Source organism: Acomys minous (assembly GCF_964271855.1).
Source record: "Acomys minous genome assembly, chromosome: 1".
Lineage (NCBI taxonomy): Eukaryota > Metazoa > Chordata > Mammalia > Rodentia > Muridae > Acomys > Acomys minous.
The window spans coordinates 23,740,614-23,761,187 of record NC_140483.1 but is presented as its reverse complement, the minus strand read 5'-3'; the positions used below and the strand labels follow the sequence as shown (position 1 = coordinate 23,761,187).

Here is a 20,574-nt window from a genome sequence, read left to right as displayed (position 1 = left end):
GTCCCTGAAAGAACTGGGCTTGCATCAACCCACCCAGAATCCCAAGGGAACAACAAGGGTGTAACTGCAGTAAGAGACAGCTCGGATGCTGCAGAGAGCATCTCCAGGCAGCTGAAGAAATGGCCTAATGTAGACAGGCAAAGACAGTGGAGAATACAATTGCTGGACACAAGGAGATCCCTTCCCCAGCTGAGACCTACTTGACCAGCAGACTAGGACCAGGGACATAAATGGATCTACCTTGGCTATAAGGAAAACCTGTGGTATCACGCCTCAATCATTGGAGGTACACTCGGCAGAATTCCTGGTTGTCCCAGAGTGGGCACATGGGGCAAGGAGTCCAGCTGAGTGGATCCTCCTCTCTCCCTAGTCACCCCAATAAGCATTGTCAACACGGTGCATACGAAAACCAACTACCCAGCCTAGAAGACAAGCAGCAGTTTTCCAAGTAAGAATCCACTGGCAACAGACCCCAAGCTCTTAACCATAGCTCAGCCACTCCTCTGTGGTACCTCGGGCTGTATTGGGAGGCCAACTGGTTATGCATCCCTCCTTTTGAAGGAAAAAGCTGTGTGTATAACATCCCAGGTTCCCCTAGTGCAGGGTTCTGAACCTGTGGGTCACGACCCCTTTGGGGAGGGAGAGTAAACAATGCTTTCACAGGGGTCTGAGACCTTCTGTTTTATCAGATATTTACATTACAGTTCATAACAGGAGCAATATTAGTTTTGAAATAACAACAAAAATAAGATTATGGTTGGAAGTCACCACAATAAGCAACTGTATTAGCGTCGCAGCATTGGGAAGGTTGAGAACCTCTGCCTACCGCTTGTCTGTGTACACACGATGACATCCGTGCCTTCTGCAGGATCTGGTTTTGGTCATTTAACCCACAATCCACACAGACCTACCTCGTCCCTTTAAAACAAGATCACTTTTTAATATTACTACTTTTAGTGTATCTTATGGAAATGACATCACTCTTTGCCCAACACCCTAAAGAGCAGATAAACACCCTTCTTTGTATCTTCCAACTCCTGCTGGAAGATGCTACAGAGAACATTGTTATGTTGGTCTAAAATCCCTTACCTGCAATTTCTAAGTCCAAACAGCTTAGAAAACTGAGCATCTTTCCAAGTGTTTAGTACACTCCTTGGCAGCTAAACCCTAGCTGAGCTGTGGAGGCTATATTTACACTTTGCATCCTGCTTTCGTGTGAATTCACCTATCTTTTTCGCTGACATACAGCTGGCTTTGATTATAGGTTGTTATCCTGACTCCCTCTAGGGCTGTTATAAAACATACTGTATTGTGTGCACCAACGTATCTTTCCAAAGAACAAGCAATTTTCATTTTTGAAGCATACTTAGTACCAAGAGTTTCCAATAGGTGACAGTAACCCTGACACTTTGTACGTATTTCAGTTATGTCTTTAGGATAAATTTAGAAATGCTGAAGTGCTAAAGGCACATGCACTTCGACTTGTGATAGATGCTGTCAAATCGTTCAAGAGTTAACTCACAAATATGGACAATAATCACATGAGAAGGGAGTATATTTACTAGTATAACATAATGTTCTAAAATTAGAAAATAATAGCAAAGCCTCAGTAAACTCTAGCTCAGTATTCTGGATATTACTCCAAATTAGGATACACTGTAGCTTTTTTAAAATTTGGCATACTAAAAATCAACTGAGTCCAAAATCAAAGCAGCAGGGTACTTTTATTTAAATAAGCACTTGTTCAATCAACTGTTCATATGTTTATCAAGAGCCCAGTGAATGCCAACCATTGACTGAATGCCAGAAATACAGTGAGTAACAACAACCAAAGCTCCTGGAGTTAATCCTTCGTTATGTTAAAAGACAAGAAACAAGAGAAAAGTACACATTTTAGATAAATTAATTTTTAGCCAAGAGCTTCACTCTTTATTATATAGAAAATAAATAATCTTATAATCAAAGGTTGAAAAATCAAACAGGAATGTGAAGATACATAAACAGACAGCTTGACACAAAAATAGTTAGGTAACTTTTTTTTTAAAGCACCCTCTATCAGTACAGGGAAAGTAAAAGTGATTCAAAGCTGGTGTATGTATACATGTCGGAAAGTGGCAGCTTCAAATGTGGCTAGGACGCTACAGGAAGAGTGGGAGTGTGCACTCCGGGTCAGCCTGCTTCTAACGTCTGTCAGGAAGCACTCAGGTAAGGAGGGACGCAGTGGGTAATGTGCAGATTTTAGCTTTATTACAACTTCACTCTCACCGCCCATCCCCCATTAATGGTTTTTGGTTTGCTTCTTTTTTTTAAGATTTATTTTTATGTGTATGAATGTTTTGCCTGAACATGTCTGTGCATCACTTGTGTGTCCGGTGCCCACAGAGGCCAACAGAGAACACTGTGTCCCCTGCGACTAGAGTTACAGATGATTGTGAGCCAAGTGTGGGAAGAGAACTCGGGTCCTCTGGAAGAGCAGGGAGGGCTCGTAAGTGTTAAGCTATCTCTTCAGCCCTCAAATAAATATTTTATTTTGCTTTTAAAAGGTATATAAGGATGACAAAACCTGAGGGACATGATGAAAGCTTAGGTTCAATTACTATCAAAGACCTAATTGAAAAGTGAAAAAAAATTGGGGGGAAAATCTTCTGTTGACAACTACTAGATGCCTAGGAATCTACTACAAGGCAGATGAACGCCATAGCCCTGAATTCAATATGCCCAGGCATGCAAAATAAATAAATTAAAATACATTAAGAAAATGAATCAAAAATGTAAAACTAAAACCAGAAATGGGCCTAGAACAACAAAACAAAAACAAAAACCTGACTGAACACAGGAAAGAAAAAGAAGAGTAAACTTGTAACAGAAACGAAGACTGACGTAAAGATGGAAAATACTGTTTTGAGTACAGCAGTGTGGCCCTCCCACACAACAACTGCCTGAAGAGCGACCATGACCTCTGCACAGAATACAAAGAGAGCAATCCCAAGTGTTCCAAAGAGGAATAGGATCAGGTATGGTGGGAAGAAAAAAATCCACAGAATACGCATTCACGCAGAAAAGATCCTGGACCATAATAATTCAAAAATTTTAATATAGAAATAAGACTCAATGTATCCTGACTATACCAACATAAAACCATAAAATCCCAACAGACTACACCTATAAGCCAGTACCAACTTTTAAAAGAATTCTTTATTTTTATGTGTATAGCTGTTTTGTCTGCAGGTATGCCTGTGCGTCATATGCATGTCTGGCACCCATGGAGGCCAGAAGAAGGCATCAGATCCCTTAGAACCAGAGTTAGCGATGTTTGTGAGCACCATGTGGTACTGGGAATCAAACGTGGGTCCTCAGAAAGAGCAGCCAGTGCTCTCAAGCACCGAGCCATCTCCCCAGCCAAGTACCAACCTTGTAAATCTCAAAAAATATGAGCATTAAGTAACACTTATAATAACTCATAAAGGGAAATCTCAACAAAAGTTAGTTAAAAAAATATATAGGGCTGAAAGGAAGAAAGTAAAAGAAGATGATACATCAGCAAACATGGGGTGCAGTGCAGCTGGGGTAGGAGAGACAGTTATATAATTAAATGCTTGTAGCAGCAATTAAGAAAATTTTCCAAATAAGGAACCTAAGTTTTTCCCTGGAGGAACTAGGAAAACAGTTTATTTTAACCCAAAGAAAGCAAAAAGAAGAAAATTAAACCAAGCCAAGCTAAAATCTGTATGGACAATATATAAGCTAGGGAGAGAAAAAAATCAGTGCAGTGATACAGAAACTGAGTCTCTGTAAACACCAGCAAAATGGAAAAACTCCTGCACTCCTGACAATGGAAAGATACAGTATCAGGACTAAAACAGAGGGAATTACTACTGTAGCCAGTAAAGAGATAATAAAGAAATTCTATGAATAACTTGATGTTTATAGGTTGATAACCCTAGAAAAAAGGACATGTCTTTTCAACCTCACAAATAACCAAAACCCAAACTATTCGCCTCTCAAGGGAAGTTTAGCTTATGATTAACCAGCCACAAGGCCCATAATCCTCCTCCACCATCCCGCAGAGCTCCAGGCTGCCTCCTGGAAACAGGACGGATGATCTGGCAGAAGGGCGGTGGCCAGTGCGCCTCACAGAGCAATGTCTGGACCTCTAGCTTACTGGTCTCTAGGGAACCTCAGCACTCTCTACCAAATGAGGGATCCCAATGGTTCACACAGAGCATCGGGGAAGAGCAGGGCGAAGGGTTGGCTGCCTCGCTTTGCAGTTGAGTTCATAGTGGAGAGGGGGCCTTTTCCAAATGGGAGTTGTGAGTGGGTGAAGAATGAACTACAACTCCTCGTCTCCCAAAGACAGAGGAGGGGCCCGTGGGTGCCGTCTCATTCTCACCTGTATCTTGACAAAACAATCTTGGTCAACAAAATTAGAGAAACTCTCATCAGAAAATTTTCATACCACAAGCTGTAGGGAAATTATGTTTATGTATCATTTTTTTCACTTTTGTTCAAAAATTTACTGACTTGATTATATCCCAAGTGATAGGATGGCTTTATTTATGATAAAAATATCTACCCATGTTCAGCATTTGGATTCATACCAAAGGATGCTCAGGTGTGGCTCTTTAAGATTTATACACAAAAGGTTTGAAAAACTCATCATCTGACACATAAAAGTTAACTATTTTCTTCTACTTCCATTGTGTGCCAGATGGCCTACAAGCAGTTTTTCAGGGTTGGTTTTTTTTTTAATTGAAACATGAATAAATAATGTTTTGCTGTAAGTTTAATCCCAGTGAAATATGATCATGGAGATAAGCTGTTCATAAGGAATTCATCTGCAGATGCTAGTAAAGACCAGGCCCACTGATGGCTCCACCACATAATAAAAACAGAACACTTTTAAAGAGAAGAAATGATGCTCATGTCCCAAACACATTCATACATGCTCCTGAGGCTGACTGCATGGGCTGTCACGTGGGGACCTCTGGGATGGACAGTCATGTGGGGACCGCTGGGATGGGCAGTCACATGAGGGCCGCTGGGATGGGCTGTCACGTGGGGACTGTGGGGATGGACATCTGTCTAAAATAATCCGAAGCAGCAGATGGGGAAGAGTAAGAAAAGCATCACAAAGAAGAGACAAGGAAGCTAGCCCTGCTACTCAGGGGCACGGTTCCTGCTGGCTGGACTAAAAGAAGGTTCAGGCTGCACCCGTGTCCCCTCACTGGGCTCCAGGTGGAAGCCTCCAGCCCCTCTGACAGGACACTATTCTGAAAGGTGTTTTAGTTGGGTCCGCCACTTTGCCACTCCTTTCTCACAAGTATGTGCATGCTTGCACACACGTACACACGGACGCACACAGAGCCTTGGAGAGAATTCTGAAAGGTAGGAGGAGAGACCATTATGGCTTACGGTTTACTACAAATATTTATCGTCCAGCACGGATGGAAAGCCACGTGCCCCAGGACGTACAAAAGGTACGGGATGCTCTGGAGAATGTCACCATCAGCTTGAGCGGCCTGATTTTTGGATGGCTATCCTAACACGCTCTTCCAGTTCCAGTAAGATTTGGTAAAATTTTTCAGCAGTGTCCTCATCTAGGTCCATCTAGAAAACAAGCACAAAGAGAGAAGACTGCAATAGAAAAATAAGACAAGAGGCATGTGAGTAAAGGCAGGGCACCCACACATGGAAGAGAGCTGGAAGGGGCCACTCAGGGACTGGTGGGGAACACTTGAGAACATGAGGACGTAAATGTTCCTGCAACCTCCGCACCCACCAAACCTCCTGCTGCTTGCTTTACGCAGAAAGACAGACATTCGACTGTGAGTGTCGTTTCCTGCTCTGGCTCCTACATGTACCCAACCACCTGCTAAAGGACAGGGGAGGAAAGGAAATCCAGGGTCTGAATTCCCATAGATGCTCAACCCCTTCCAAAGTGCTTCTGTGTACAAGAAAGCAGAGCCTCTGACTTCCGTCGCTATTACTTTGCATTCTTGTTCCTCCTGCAGAAAAATCTTACTTTAGCAATCATAAGAACCATCCTTCAGCTCCTACAAACATGGAGCTCCCAAGTCAACATGGGAGCCTAAACTTCAAAAAACAGGGTCTTCTCGAAGCTGAAAGGCTAGGGATTGAGGAAGCTTTTCAACATTCTGGAAATAGCATGTATCCTCATTATATCCTGTTAGTTACTCATGTTGATATTGGAAATGTTACGATCTCTCCTGTTCCAATCACTTACCTGCCTCGATCTAGTTCTACTTTGTACCAGTGCATCCTCAGTGACCCGGGCAGAGAACAGGAAGCTACAAGAAACCTTGCTCATGACAAAGCTACATGTTCTCTTGGTCCCAAGGATATGCTCTCACCCAACTGCCATGCCAGGCAATTCTATGTGATTTCTTTCTAAATTAGACTCCAAAAGGCACAATACCAATTTGACTTTCTCTATTCTATCCCGTGCCTCTCCAAAAAATGTCTGACGAAGCTGATAATTCTCTCAAACAGAATGCACGTTCAGAGACAGCTTAACTGCACATAGAAGGAGGGTCTGTATTCCCTACGACTCATGGTGTATTTATTGGAAGTCTCCATGTGAGGCAGCACACTAGGGAAACAGGTACAATCCCATCCCAAAGCTTCTGTTGTGGCAGGGGCACCTGAGGGTGAGTGCTACACAGGATAGGTCCAAGAAATCCCCCAGCAGGGCACAGGGCCTGGTCTGAAGAGACGGAGAAGGTCCTTGAGATCTGAACAATGAGCAAACTTAAACAAGAACACAGGTGAGAGCGGCTTAGGAGAAAGAAGATGCATAAAGCTACGCTCTGAGACAGGACAAAGCAGAGAGCAATGAACACACCCCGATGATACCAGAGTGAAGACTCGGGAGGCAGGTTTGTCGGCATCACAGGCAGTATCTCCCACATAACAAATTTACCTTTTGGCCCTTGACATAATTAGTCCCGAAGCCTGTGGTGTTGCTCAGGTATTTGGTCAGAGGATTGAGAGACTCTGGTTTTTGGTGGAAAAGCCACACCTGGAAAGGAAGAGCCATGTCAGTGATGCTGCCCCTGCCCCAAGCAAGTGTGAGCTGCCATCAGTGCTCAGAGCTCCCGGTGAAATCGCAAGATTCCGCTCAAAAACCACTAGCTGATCTAAACGTCTTCAGAAGCCGCTATCATATTTTGTAGAGAGAAAGTAAGGCAGCCTGCTTCACATGAGACTCTGAGAGCCAACTTAAGCAAAAAACAAAATAGAACAACAAAAACCCTTCACTTCTTCCTTAATCCCCATATAAATCCACGGCTCGTCCTCTGGCTTACTTAGTGTCATTCCTAGCACACAGCACAGCAACCCACAGATCACTGGGATACTATTTTACCAGTGAGAAGATGCACATGTCCAGAAGATGTGCACGGTATAAAAAGGAAGTCTTCCTTCCTTTCCAATTTTGCAGCCACTAAGCTGTTATCTCTGGGAATAGCCCAGTCTTCCATCGTGTGTGGTCATGCCAAGAAGCATCTCTTCCTTGAGAAACATATACCCTTCTCTGTTAATCGGAAGCATAACACACAGAAGGTTTCACTTGGGCGTCATATCTTCAAGTTGTCAAATCTACACATACTGAGCTGTTTCGTTTGCCTTGGGAAGTACAGAATCCCATCTTGGGCATGAGCTGTGGTTGATATGTTCAGCTTTTAATGGAAAAAACATATGTGGTAGGCTGAAGTCTTTGTGATTACAAACTAAACCATGGCAGATGATGACAACATCATTTTGTAAAAGCTTGATGATATCTACTACAACAAAAAATGGAACTTCTGGGTGGAGGGCATGTGCCTTTAGTATTTGACTCAGCTGGCCTGTAAGTCCTCCACAGAGCTTGAGTAATACAGGAGTGGTTCTTATTTTTCCTTACCACCAGCCATCACAGCCCTACATCAAACTTCCAAATCTTTGCTAATCTGAGCTGTTCTCTGAATTATAAACTTAATTTGCACTTCTCATAGGTCAGTGAGGCAAAAACATCTTTTCAAATGATTAGAACCATTCAAGTATTCTTTGTGCTTTATTTATAGTGGAGTTTGGGACCATGATAATTTTATTTTAATTTTCACTCAGGGTTTTCACATTTAGATAAGCAAGCCTTCACATTCTGCTTGCATGAATGTCTGTGTACCACGTGAGTACAGGTGCCTGTGGAAGTGAGAAGAGGGTGTCGGGTTTCCTGAAACAGGACTTTTGGATAGTCATGAGCTGCCATGTCGGTGCTGAGAATCAAACTGGGTCATCTAAGAGCAGGTATTCTTCACCCCGAGCCACCTCTCCGGCTCTAGGAGGAAAGCCTTTACATAAGACAAGAGGACTTGTTCCCCGTACTCTTGTCCCTACCCATGGGAAGCCATTCCCTGGTCATCCTCTTGCTTTGACCGATGCTGCCGTGTGCTGCCACCTCTCCTGTGGCTCCTGGTGCACCTTGCTTCTACAGAACTGTGTTCTCCTAAATGTCACGCTTCTAACATCTTGATTATTACATGGTACCTACTTTAATACCAAACGGAGCTTGCTCCATTACAGCTGCGGTTCCCAACCTTCCTAATGCTGCGTGACCCTTTAATACAGTTCCTCACGCTGTATGTCCCATAACCATAAAGAAATTCATCACTACTTCATAACTGCAATTTTGCTACTTTAAGAATTGTAATGTAAACATCTGTGCTTTCCGATGGTCTTAGATGACCCTGAGGGGGTCATGACCCACAGGTTGAGGGCAGCTGCCTTCAGCCTTTCTCCCTGACACCGCTCACCGCCATCAGTGAGCTTACGCCTTCCCTCACAAAGCCACTACACACATGATAAAACTCTATAACGTACCAGTGCTTCTGTTCCATTGTACGGTGTCAAAGTGAATGCATTTGCAACAAAGCGAAGCTGACAAAAAAAGAAAAAAAACACAAAAAGCAAAACAGCAAGTATTATGTGGCCATTTAGAGTAGTAACAACAACAACAAAAATTTTCACTTAAATTTAAGAAAGAAATTTTACATTTATAATTACAGCACAGCACATCAAATACTTCAAGTCAAATGGGTGTCTACCACTTAAGAGTTAAATTCTTAATATTTCATAACTCCATAAAAAAAGAAAAAAATGGTGTTTGCCACTTACAAGCCATATCACTGGTAGGAGAAGTGTCCAGACATAGAAAGGCAGAATTCCGTATGTCATATTGGTCAGTACTGTACCTGGGCACGTCACACTCGAATACAGACCCTGGGAACACACAGGAGAGTCACACTAGGATTTTAATTTGATGTAGATCACTCATGGATGCTAGTTAATAAAAGACACACACATATGACCCAGAAAAGCAGAGAATGGCAAGTTTGCACCCTCAGCTGCCCTTGGCACTTAGAGGGCCATTTAAGTCTAAAATCACTTACTGGGATCAGGATGTGAAAGTCTACAAGAAATTTACACTTTTAAGAAGTGCCAATCAATGATGGGGGGAAAAAGTGGGGCCTGATTACCAGGATTTTCTAATCATGGATTAATTAAAGATTAATTTATCAATCCCAGTTAAGTATGGAACAGGCTTTCTCAGTTTAGTTCTTGCCTTCAATTAGGTTATGATTAATTAAATACAAATTGCTAGATTTAAAACATATGCTGTTCCCCTACAGCAGTGGTTCTCAACCTGTGGGTCACAACCCCTTTGGCAAACTTCTATCTCCAAAAATATATTAACATTACAATTCATAACAGTAGCAAAATTACAGTTATAAAGCAGTAGTGAAAATAATTTTATGTTTGGGGAATCTCAACTGTACTGAAGGGTCACAGAGTCAGAAAGGTTGAACACCACTGCACTACAGGAACATAGACCCACATCTCTAGCTTATAGTGAGAATTATGGAATTTTCATTTATTTTAAAAAAAAAAACACAGAAATATAAGAATATGTTTTTGTTTTAATCCCAGTGTGGGCATATGGGGCTGCTTCGCAGCAGCTGACTATGATTTGTCTCCTGCTCTAGCAAGGGTGTGAATTTGCCCACTATATAGTTTCTGCGATTGTGTGACATTTGGAATTCTGGGAACTTTTTTAGAGGGTTTATAAATGCTAGGGCTCCGAGAGGCAGGGTTTTTGTTGGTTGGTAGTTGGTTATTGTTGGTTGTTCTTGGTCATAGTTTGTTAAGTTGTTGTGCACAGAGAAGAAACTAAGAAATCAGACATCCTGATGGTGAAGATCAAACTTGCCCCAAAGAACCCAACAGCTTTATCAGCAGAAAGTAGTCTAACAATACTGTCACCCCTCTCTGACCCCTGACTTTATGCAGGGATATCTTTCCTCTCTTTCCTTTTTTCTCTCTTATCTAGTGTTAGGAGATTGAAAGGGTGGGAGAAAAGGGGTGGAGAAGGGTAGAAGAAAGAAGAAGCCACAAAGTAGCAAAAGTCAGTTACACTAGCTGCTTGGATGCTCTTGGCAACAGGAGGAACAAAGACCTTTAACTCAAGATCTCTGACCAGTTCCTTAGTAATGTACTGATCACTGTAAGAGTCTGTGTGTGTGTGTGTGTGTCTGTGTATATATGTGTGTGTGCACATATACATATATAAATGCCAACATATGTTTCTCTGTGGCTCTATATAGAAAGCCTACATAAACACAGGGATTACGGCAATAAGGATTACCCTGTGCCATCTATAGTAAGCCCTGTAGCTCAGGAATTAATTTTACTACATTTTATGTTATTGTTAGAGTAACTATTTTATTGCATCCTGGTTACTTTTAATCTCTTACTCTTTTTTCCTTTTAAATAAAAAGTAGAAAGTGCCCATGCAAGTTAGCTCATTCCTGTAATCCTAGCCCTTGGAGAGAGGCAGTTTTGAATTTGAGGCCCACCTGAACAGCACAACAGCCTAAGGCCAGTCAGTGCTACATAGTGACACCCTGCCTCAAGACAGCAGCTGAGGCCAGCCTGGGATACACAAGATGCTGACTCAAGACAGGGAGACAGGAAGAAAACAGAGACTCGTCCATTCCCCAAGAACTGAGGATGTAGCTCAAAGGGCGCTGCAGCAAGTGCAAAGCCCAGGGTTTGATCCCCAGCACCGAAATTAGACTAAAATAATGTTCATTTGTTTAAAAAGTAAGCCAAAAAAAAATATGGTAAAGTCATTATAAAGGCTCCAAATGTAATCCCCCAATGTAACTTCCTAGATGTTCTTTCCCAGGAATACTAAGAAAGAATAATCACGGGCTGCAAACAACCCCTGCTATTTCAAGACGGCCCCATCAGTGTAGTCACTCTCACACTTTTGTTTTCAAAAAAGATAAAATCCCAGAGCTTTTTATGAAGCATGTAACAAATTCAGCTGACCGTGCCCTCCAAAAGGGGGAATGTCGAACAACAGGACTTGGAAGCAACTGTGACAAAGTTCAAAGATTTCAAAATGTTAGAAGGAAATTCACAGTTGGGCCAACTCTCTGACTCCAAGCTGCTATGACAAGGGGAAACCACCAACGGGAAAGACAAGAATTCCAGTTAAGGTGTCTGACCTGGGCAATCAGCTCATTTGAAGCAGCAGTGCCTTCCGGGGTTATTTTTTATAAACACCCTCTCAATCTGTAACCTCACAGAGACAGAGCTAAGGGGCCTTATCATCACCTCCCATGAGGTTTATAATCACTGGTTGCCTTTTAGTCAGAGGCATGAGAGAGCCTAGGAGGCATGTGGCTCAGTACAGAAAGTCCGAGAGTCTTGTGACCTCTGAGTACAGGACTCAACTTCTCAAAACTTGAGTGTTCTCATCTGAAAACTGGGATGGCGAGATCCATCCAGCTGCAGTGGGGAAGACACTAAAGGACATACACAGCAGAAGAAGAGGCCAGAGAGGACAGCACTACAAGTACCTAGTCACAGCTTTACTGTAGTTATGGAGCGTCCAGTGTCGTTCCATTAGCAGAGCACCAGAGCTCCTGAAGGACTCAGAACTGATAGTAAACTGCATATTCCTAAGAGGACAGGCGTTCTTTATCTCCCCACTAAGGCTTTTGTTACAAGAGCCAGTGCAATAGCCTGCACTAGAAACGGTTAACTTTTGTATGTCTGAGAGGCCGCCTTGCCTTCTGGTTGAAATTATTGTTCAAAGCCACGTTCAGGAGGTCAATGGCGTATTTAGAGGAGCTGTAGGGCTCGTGGCCTCTGCTGTGCTGGATGTCATCAAGGCTGAAGTTAGACTTCTTGGCATTGCGAGAGGACGTCCAGATGATCCGACTGGGGTGGTCCCTGTGGCAGAGAAGCGGCTCCAGTTCCCGAATCTGAGCAAAGACGACAAAGAATGAAAGTGCATGCTACTAAAGGTGTATGCTGACGACTTAACACTTCGATATATGTATTCTGGAATCCAACAAGCAAATGGATAGAGATATGGTAGCGAGAAACAGGTTTTGCATGGTTGGAAAGGGAAGAAGCGAAAAGAAATATGGGTAGCAATGGATTAGAGTTAGAGACATCAGTATTTCCTCATGTCAGATTGGCTACATATACGTATAGATGTGTATACACCCATGAGTCAGTGTGCACACATTTTACCTCCTTGGCTTATTAGCTGAGCAGGCCTAGAGCTATTAACATCTAAGCAGCAACAAGAACCCAGATCTTCATTGCTAATAGGAGTTTAGCTTGGTTTACATCTTAAAGTGAAAAAGGAAAATCAAGAAAAGAATTATGCAAATAATCATCTAATTATCATCCGATGCCACACATAGTAAGTCGTGTACGTTACAGAAACTAGAGAGAACTATCATTTTAGATGAGAAACCTTGACATATAAAATACGTAGCCATGATTCCTCATGAACATAAAATGAATTGAATTTTTAAAAAATGGAAAAGAGAAATTTTCCTGACAGAAATATTCCAAAAATTTTCTGAAGATAATCCATCTTTAAGAAGGGGAAGTTCAGCCAGCAGGACGTGGTGGCGTACACTTTAATCCCAGCTCTTGGGAGGCAGAGGCAGGTAGATCTCTGTGAGTTCAAGGCCAGCCTGGACTATAAATCGAGTCTAGGATAGCCAGGGCTGTTACACAGGGAAACCCTGTCTCGAAAAACCTAAATAAATAAATAAATAAATGTGAAGTTCACCCCATCAGTGTGGACTACACACAGCAAGTGTCTTCCGAACACTACAGTGTGGAGAAGGGAATGCGGCTTCACTGCGGAGGAGCCTGACAAGCCACGCCAAGCCAAGTGTTCAAGGTCAACCTGGGAAGGTCATAACCCTGCCGTCAGCCTCATTCCAAGCCAGGTGGCTGTGAACTCTCTGTCCTCCTGTCTCCATCTCCCAAGCATGGGAATTATAAGCACACAACAAATGTGCCTTGCCTCAGAATGTGCACTTTTAACATGAGGTGGTGAGAAAGGTACTTTATATCCAGTCTTTCCAAATGCACTTCACCATCTAACCATGAGACAACCATGAGAGAAGTTAACTGAGAGACACTCTGTGGAAGAGCAGGCCACCAAAAACAAGGCAGGTCTGTAAAACTACCACAAGAGACCCTAAGGGCCTTGACTGCTAAATGCACTGTGATGCCCCGGATGGACTCCCAGGGCTGATAATGAGACAGAATAAAACTGATGACCTTTAGTCTAGACTTAATAGTGTATCAGCACTATATCACTTATTGTGACAGATGCACCATACAGATATAAAATGCAAATAAAAGAAATTGAGTATAGGAAGTACGCGGACTCTCTGTACTATCTTTGTGAATATTTTGAAAATATACAACTATTGGAAAACATTAGCTCGCTAAGGAAAAACCCACCAAGAAAGCGCCCAGACGTGCTCCATGATGCAGTGGACAGATAAGCCAAACACGACCAGGAAAGGCCCCTGTGTGTGAGACCAAGTCAGTTACCCACTCCTAAACAGTAACACTTCACTGAAGCTGGAGCTCACAGGAAGAAGCCTCCACTCGTTATAACACCTGCCAGGGTCTGGTCATTTTCATATGCTAATCAAACTAGGGATGGATCTGTCTGTTCATTTACACCTGAACCATCAATTCACGTATGTGTTTCATGAAATGTGGTCTGATTCCTACACCTAACTGAAGTAGAAGGCATTGCAATCAGAGCGTTGGCATCATTTTATCCGGCAAGTGGGATCGGAGGCCCCTGATGACTCTCGTCTGCCTACATAAAGACAAGCGAGGACACCTGTGAAAATTCTCCCATGGCCACAGCTCTCATTGGCTTTCCTAAAAATTTAATTTTGTAAACAGCAAATTCATCAAAACAAGACTACCAATATTATTAACGGATTCGTTCTCTATTCTTACCACGTTATTTTTTAATACCTATTGTTTGTTTGTTTTAAGAAAGGGGTTCGTATCGTAGCCCTGGATGGCCCCAAGCTCCTAGCGATCAGCCTATGTGTTGGGATATAGGTACGAGCCACCACTTCTCAATTACTATTTATTTAATAATTCAAAAAGATGGCAAAGAAATAGGAGAAGGTTCGAAGGAGATCCAGGAAACATTAGATGATAGATCTCTACAAAGTTATTTAAGAGAAGATTACATTAGAACTTACTCCTAGTCCAACCTTATACTTTAATAGAACTTTGTCATTAAAAATGTGATAGTCCCTATCACTAAAAACAAAACAGTATTAAAATTCAGAGACTAAAATAGAATCTTCCACTTATTCCTAATAACCTGGTGTCCCAGTTCATCAATGGCTACCAGTGCTCTGTTCTATTTTGAACATGTATATTTTTTAAATCTTTTCTTTTGTTTATACAAATGTGAGGACACTATTCATATTATACTTGTCTTTGCTACTATGTGTGAGCATTTAACCACAGCATGCTTACTTTCCCAGGCCATGTGATGCCGAGCCAGTTTGTAGAACTATCTAGAACAGAACTAACGTGCTTTTTCTGCTGTTATGGACGTTGTTTTAAAAGGTGCCTGTGTGTCTGATGATCTACTTCCTTGGTTCTCTGTGTAAGCTCCATTTTCGGAGGCCAGTGATCAGACAGAAATACTCAGTTACCATTAACCATAAACTAACGACCGCAGGGACACAGTGCTAAGTATGGAGTTGGGATGACCCAAGCCTTTTTACCAGGATAAAGTGGCCAAAGAGATTGGTTTCAAACACCTCCTGGAGCCCATCAGCAGTGACCTCGTTGTTCTGAGTCAGCAGTCCTTCCGCTGTGGTGAACATGTGAATCATATTTCTGAAATGGCAGAAAATAACATCATGACGTTTTAAAGGTCCTTTAATTGAAAATGCTGAAGATATTATACACACACACACACACACACACACACACACACATATGCATACACACATATACATATACAGACACTTATGCACAGACAGATACACACACATGCATATACATACACACTTTACACACTTATAGACACACACGTATATACACATGTACACACACTTACAGACACACATACACACACTTCAGACAGACACACAAACACACACATATATACATACACACAGACACAAATACACATGCACACTTACAGACACACACATACATATACATACACACACATTTACACCCACTTACAGACACACACACAAACACACACACACACACACACACACACACACACACACACACACACACACATACACACACCTTCTTTGATCCATAATGACAAAATACCAACTTCCTGGACATTTGGGAGTATTAAATGAGATACTAAGTGCGTCTCTCCCCCAGTTCACAGAGGCACCTAGCATGCTTTCCTGTTCCCACTACTATCAGATCATAGATAAACTATTCATGGGCAGTCACAGCTATGCTCATGAGAAAAAGTCTTCACCCATACCAACTGTGTTTAATTACTGAGAAAAAAGCTAAGCAGGTTGTCTTTTTCACTAGGAATTCTAAGAGCATCAAACAAATTAACAGAGTGCCTTGGTAGGAGATCAGCTTAATGGTGGGATCAGTGCATGTTTTGTTGTTATGGAAGAAAAGTTAAAACAAAAAACAAAACAAAACAAAACAAAAACCCCAAAAACCTATGAATCAACGCCACAAGGAAGACATTCCTAACTCTGGTTTGTGGTTAGATGGCTTTGAAAGCCACTATACCCATGTGCATCACAAGAAGCTCTGTGTGTGTCAGGTACACTGACCAGTATGTTGAGGAAATGCAGAGAACCTGACACACAGCTAAGCGCCCTTCAATGCAGCCTCCTAAGAATGCTGCCTGACCCAAAACGGATCCGCCAGTGGCACACTCTGTCCCAGAGACTTAGAGCATTATGAAAACCATGACAACATGCTGTGTTCTCCACAAAGATGATAACCTGACCTGCCTACTGTGGTACCAATTCCTCCTTCCTATGGATCTTCATCCTTCTCAGCATCCCTGAACTCCACATACACACAAAAGGCAAACGCCGTGGAGGCAGCAACACCTTTCTAGAACTCCGTTCATCTGGAACAGTGGTTCTTACCCATCCTAACGCTGGGACCCTTTAATACAGCTCCTCGTGTTGTGGTGACCCCAACCATAAAATTCTTTCATTGCTACTTCATAACTGTAATTTTGCGACTGTTAATAATTGTAATGTAAATATCAGATATGCAGGTTATCGGATATGTGACCCCTGTGAAAGAGTCATCTGCATCCTCCCAAAGAGGTGTGACCCGCAGGTTGAGGACCACCGATCTAGAACATAAAAATTACCTTGAAAAGATGCCAGAGAAGAATGCTTTCATGTTTAGCCGGGGGTTGGGCATGATGCCAGCATTCAGATATAAGCAGTCTAACCTTTGAAACCTGCAGGTAAAACGCCAGAGTGACACTGTGAGAAAAGATGAGACAAACTGCACTCCGTTCTAGACTACAGAATGTCCAAGGACAGAAAAACCCTTTCCAAACCAATTAAGATGGCCACACAAGCCACATAATGTCAGGGTTACAATAATTCTTTCTCAAAGGTTCCTCCAGCCACAATGAACACCTGGGTATCTTTGCTCAGGGTGGTTTCAATAGGCTTTGAAGTTCAATCTCTATATAAAAATCCAACTGTAGTCCACTAACTAGGCACTGGAGATCAATAATCCCCACCCGGCCCATCCTTGTTTTACAAAGTCATTGCCCTTTTTGCCAGTTCACACCCTCCACAGCAGGCAAGTTAAATTTGTATATTAGCTCTGACTTGACCTAGCAGTGCTAGAATCTGGCTGGCCAGGGAGCTGCCAAAACAGAAGACCCGAGTGGACACCACTCAGGGTTCATGGCCAGGGGCTATGCATGCATTAGAAACTAATGGAAGGTCACTCTCACTCTCTGAAACTGTAGCTGCCCTATGGGGACTATGCATTCTCAGTGGGCTCACTCCAGAATACATGTCATGGAGGAGCTGAGAGATCCAGACTTGAGTGAGCTTTCTCAGTTTTGAAACTCCATAAGCCTTAAAATAAGTGCATCCCTCTGAAAGTGGGATTGTGGCACGCAGTGCCTGCTCCCAGAATATTAAGGTAACACCCATGTTCAGAATCTCCCAGAATCCTAGGCACCTTACTGTACCCTCTATGTAACCCAGGGCAGATCCACAGCTAATAAAACTGATTGTCAAAATATATATCTGGCTGACAATATGGAATATGCACCAGTATTTCTTGATCATGCTATATAACAACCAAATGGTTCAAACTATTAAAATGACTACTTTAAGTAATGACATTATTGCTGCTATAACCACCATTCATTGTGCAAGTGAAGCCAGTGGGACCTCAGATTAACTATTCCATTACATAGTTTATAAATATGAGCAATGGCAACTTAATTTTCTAGGCATGAAGAAGCAATGCTTAGTAAAGTGTGGAAATTAGGGCTGGAGAGATGGCTGAGAGGTTAAGAGCACTGGCTGCCCTTCCAGACAGAGGTCCTGAGTTCAATTCCCAGCAACCACGTGGTGGCTCACAACCATCTATAATGAGATCTGGTGCCCTCTTCTGGCATGCAGGTGTACATGCAGGCAGAGCCCTGTACACAACAAATCAATAAACATTTTTTTTTTTGAAGTGTGGAAAATAAGCTCTGGCTTCAATCAAAGAGCATAATTAGTGTACTCAAAGATGAAAGGATTGCCGTAATGTCTCTATCTGAATAAAACAGCATCACTACTTCCAACAGAACAGAACACAGGAGGTGGCAAGACCTGGTGTCAGACACAATGACACTCTTGCCAACTGGAGAGGGTATCTGCAAGCTCTCTGGGCTCCACCATCATTCCGTCCAGATCTCCTAAGCACAGGTCATTTTACACTATACCCATCACCTTTCCATCTGCCCCCGGCCTTTATCATTTGCTTGCACGTCACGCTGCGCGGCCACATGAGAAAGCAATCTGTCAAGAAGAGATGTGTTACCTCTGTTTGACTTCCTTTGCACCCTGGACCACCGACTGCAGGCTGCCAACATCCATCTGCACGATGCTGACCTCGGCGGAGGGGTGAGAGGCCAGCAGGGCATCGCGAGCTGCTCCCGCTTTCCTCAGGTTCCGACACAGCAGACACAGGTGAAGCTCATCGTCTTCCGCCAGCAGCCGATTGCAAAGTGCCAGCCCAATGCCACTGAGAGGACAATTCAGGCACAGGGCATGAATCCCTCACCAAAGTGGTCCTAACAAGGCATTTCTCTCTGGTTCAGACACTTGACTCTGTCAACACAAGCTCCCCTGAGAAGCCCAGGCACAGAGAAAATACCCAAACAGTATGAGAAGAAGGAAGGAATCTCCTCGTTAAGCCATGTGATTAGGCTCCTATCCACCTCCCCCCTCTGAAACAGTTCAATGACACAGCAAGTAGTAGGGTTTGGGGTGCCTGTTAGGGTGTGATTTAATACATGCCCCAGAAAATGCTGCAAAGAGGATCTTATTTGCTGTTTACTGTGTCTCTATTTTCTTGTGCTGTGTAAGTGCCTCAAAGGCAAGAATTCTATTACCTCTTGATATTTCTGTTATTACAGCTGGGGCTGGGGTTAGAGTTAGGGTGAGGTTTTGGTTTGGGGTTTGTTTTTCTTTTCTTTTTTTTTTTTTCAGAGTAGATCCCTGTCAACTACTAAGTCACAGCAGAAAACCCAACAGAAAGAAAGAGCCCTCAGAGCCGAGGAGACAGACCAGTGTAGGGATATCAACCAAATGGGGACAGACAGAAGCAGAGAGCAGCCTAGCTCACAGAGGCTGGACACACTAGGTCAGAAAGATCGTTGTGAAAGCGGCTAGCAGATGGCGCCAGTTACTAGCAGTAATAACATCCTGGTATATAATACTAAATTCTCATGCAGGCTGGCAGCAAACAGAACCCCAAAGTGAGTCTGGAATCTACAGACTCCAGTGGCCCTGCCAGCAGAGTATCAAACACATATGGGCCTATTCGTCCTTCCTTCAAACTATCAAAGCATATTTGTGTATAGTTTCACACACAATATATATCAAACCACACAAAATTCTATATGCACCTTCCACATTAGAACCATCAAAGCCAGGCAACCTGAAGGAAGGCACACTAACAAAAACCTAAGACAGACCCCCCTCCTACATTGGCTTAGTTAATATGTATGTGGTTAGGTCAGCGAAACGGGCTTAAGTGGCATTTAATAAATCCTGTATTTGTTCCTCAAAAATATCAGTGTAAGCAGCTGGGGGAAACGTTGGTGGGATCCACACTCCACACATTCTTCCCGGACAAATGAGAAGTAGGCCAAGGGTCAAATGATCAAGGCTGCAATAACTATGAACTGTTGACTCCAATAGGACAAGCCTTAAGCACAAACAACTACTAGGTCTGTAGGTTCCTGGGGAAGAGTATGGGAAACATGCTGCAGAAATGAAATCTCCCTTTTGTCCTAAAGTTCATGGATGCTGACATTTAAACACCCGGAGTGTAAGACACAGCCTAGGGTTGAAGTGAAATGTGTGCACCTAAAATAACTCCTCTCAGAGACTGGGTCACTGATAGGGAGAATGGAAGGGTCTTTGTGGAAACACCAGGTCTCTTGACATCATAGACTCAGCATCACTGCCAGGCTTATCAGTCACTGCCGCTCTACTTTTCCTTTCCCCTGTCATGTTTAATTCAAAGCGCCAGTTACCCAGCATCCAGTGAGGCGGGCTTGATCGCACCTTTAGGGCGGCCCAGAGAAGGGAGGGGCACGGTCTCGGCGGAGTCCCCACCGCAATGAGTTCAGGATCACCGACCTGCGCTTCCCTGCACCCCGGAACGTAGCCTCCGGGATTCCGTAGGAAGCCTCACCTGCTCGCCCCTGTGACCAAAACCACCTTCCGCATCTTGCACGCCACACAGACGAGTTAGCCGGCACCTGCAGCCGCAGCAGCTTCCACCTCTCCTACGTCATCCGTCCCCCGGCTCTAGACCGACCAATCACAGTCCCGCTTCTTCTCCGCAAGCGAAAGCCGGGTGGGGTGAGATAGGCCGAGGGGCGGAGCCACGTGACGCAGGAGTCCTAGCCAATCCCGGTAATCCCCGCCCCCAGCGTTCAGA

General features: G+C 43.3%; 1 protein-coding gene across 1 annotated transcript; it reads right to left on the bottom strand.

The window, feature by feature from the left end:
• Window positions 1–1,705: 1,705 nt before the first annotated feature.
• HSD17B7 (hydroxysteroid 17-beta dehydrogenase 7) lies at window positions 1,706–20,484 on the bottom strand. Its single transcript, XM_084787242.1, has 9 exons — window positions 20,326–20,484; window positions 18,442–18,645; window positions 16,751–16,843; window positions 15,150–15,264; window positions 12,135–12,329; window positions 9,172–9,276; window positions 8,878–8,934; window positions 6,941–7,039; window positions 1,706–5,607 (listed from the first exon to the last, which is right to left on the bottom strand). Exons 1-9 carry the CDS (start codon window positions 20,358–20,360, stop codon window positions 5,506–5,508), a joined length of 1,005 nt encoding a protein of 334 aa, XP_084643368.1. The 5' UTR covers window positions 20,361–20,484; the 3' UTR covers window positions 1,706–5,505.
• Window positions 20,485–20,574: the final 90 nt, after the last annotated feature.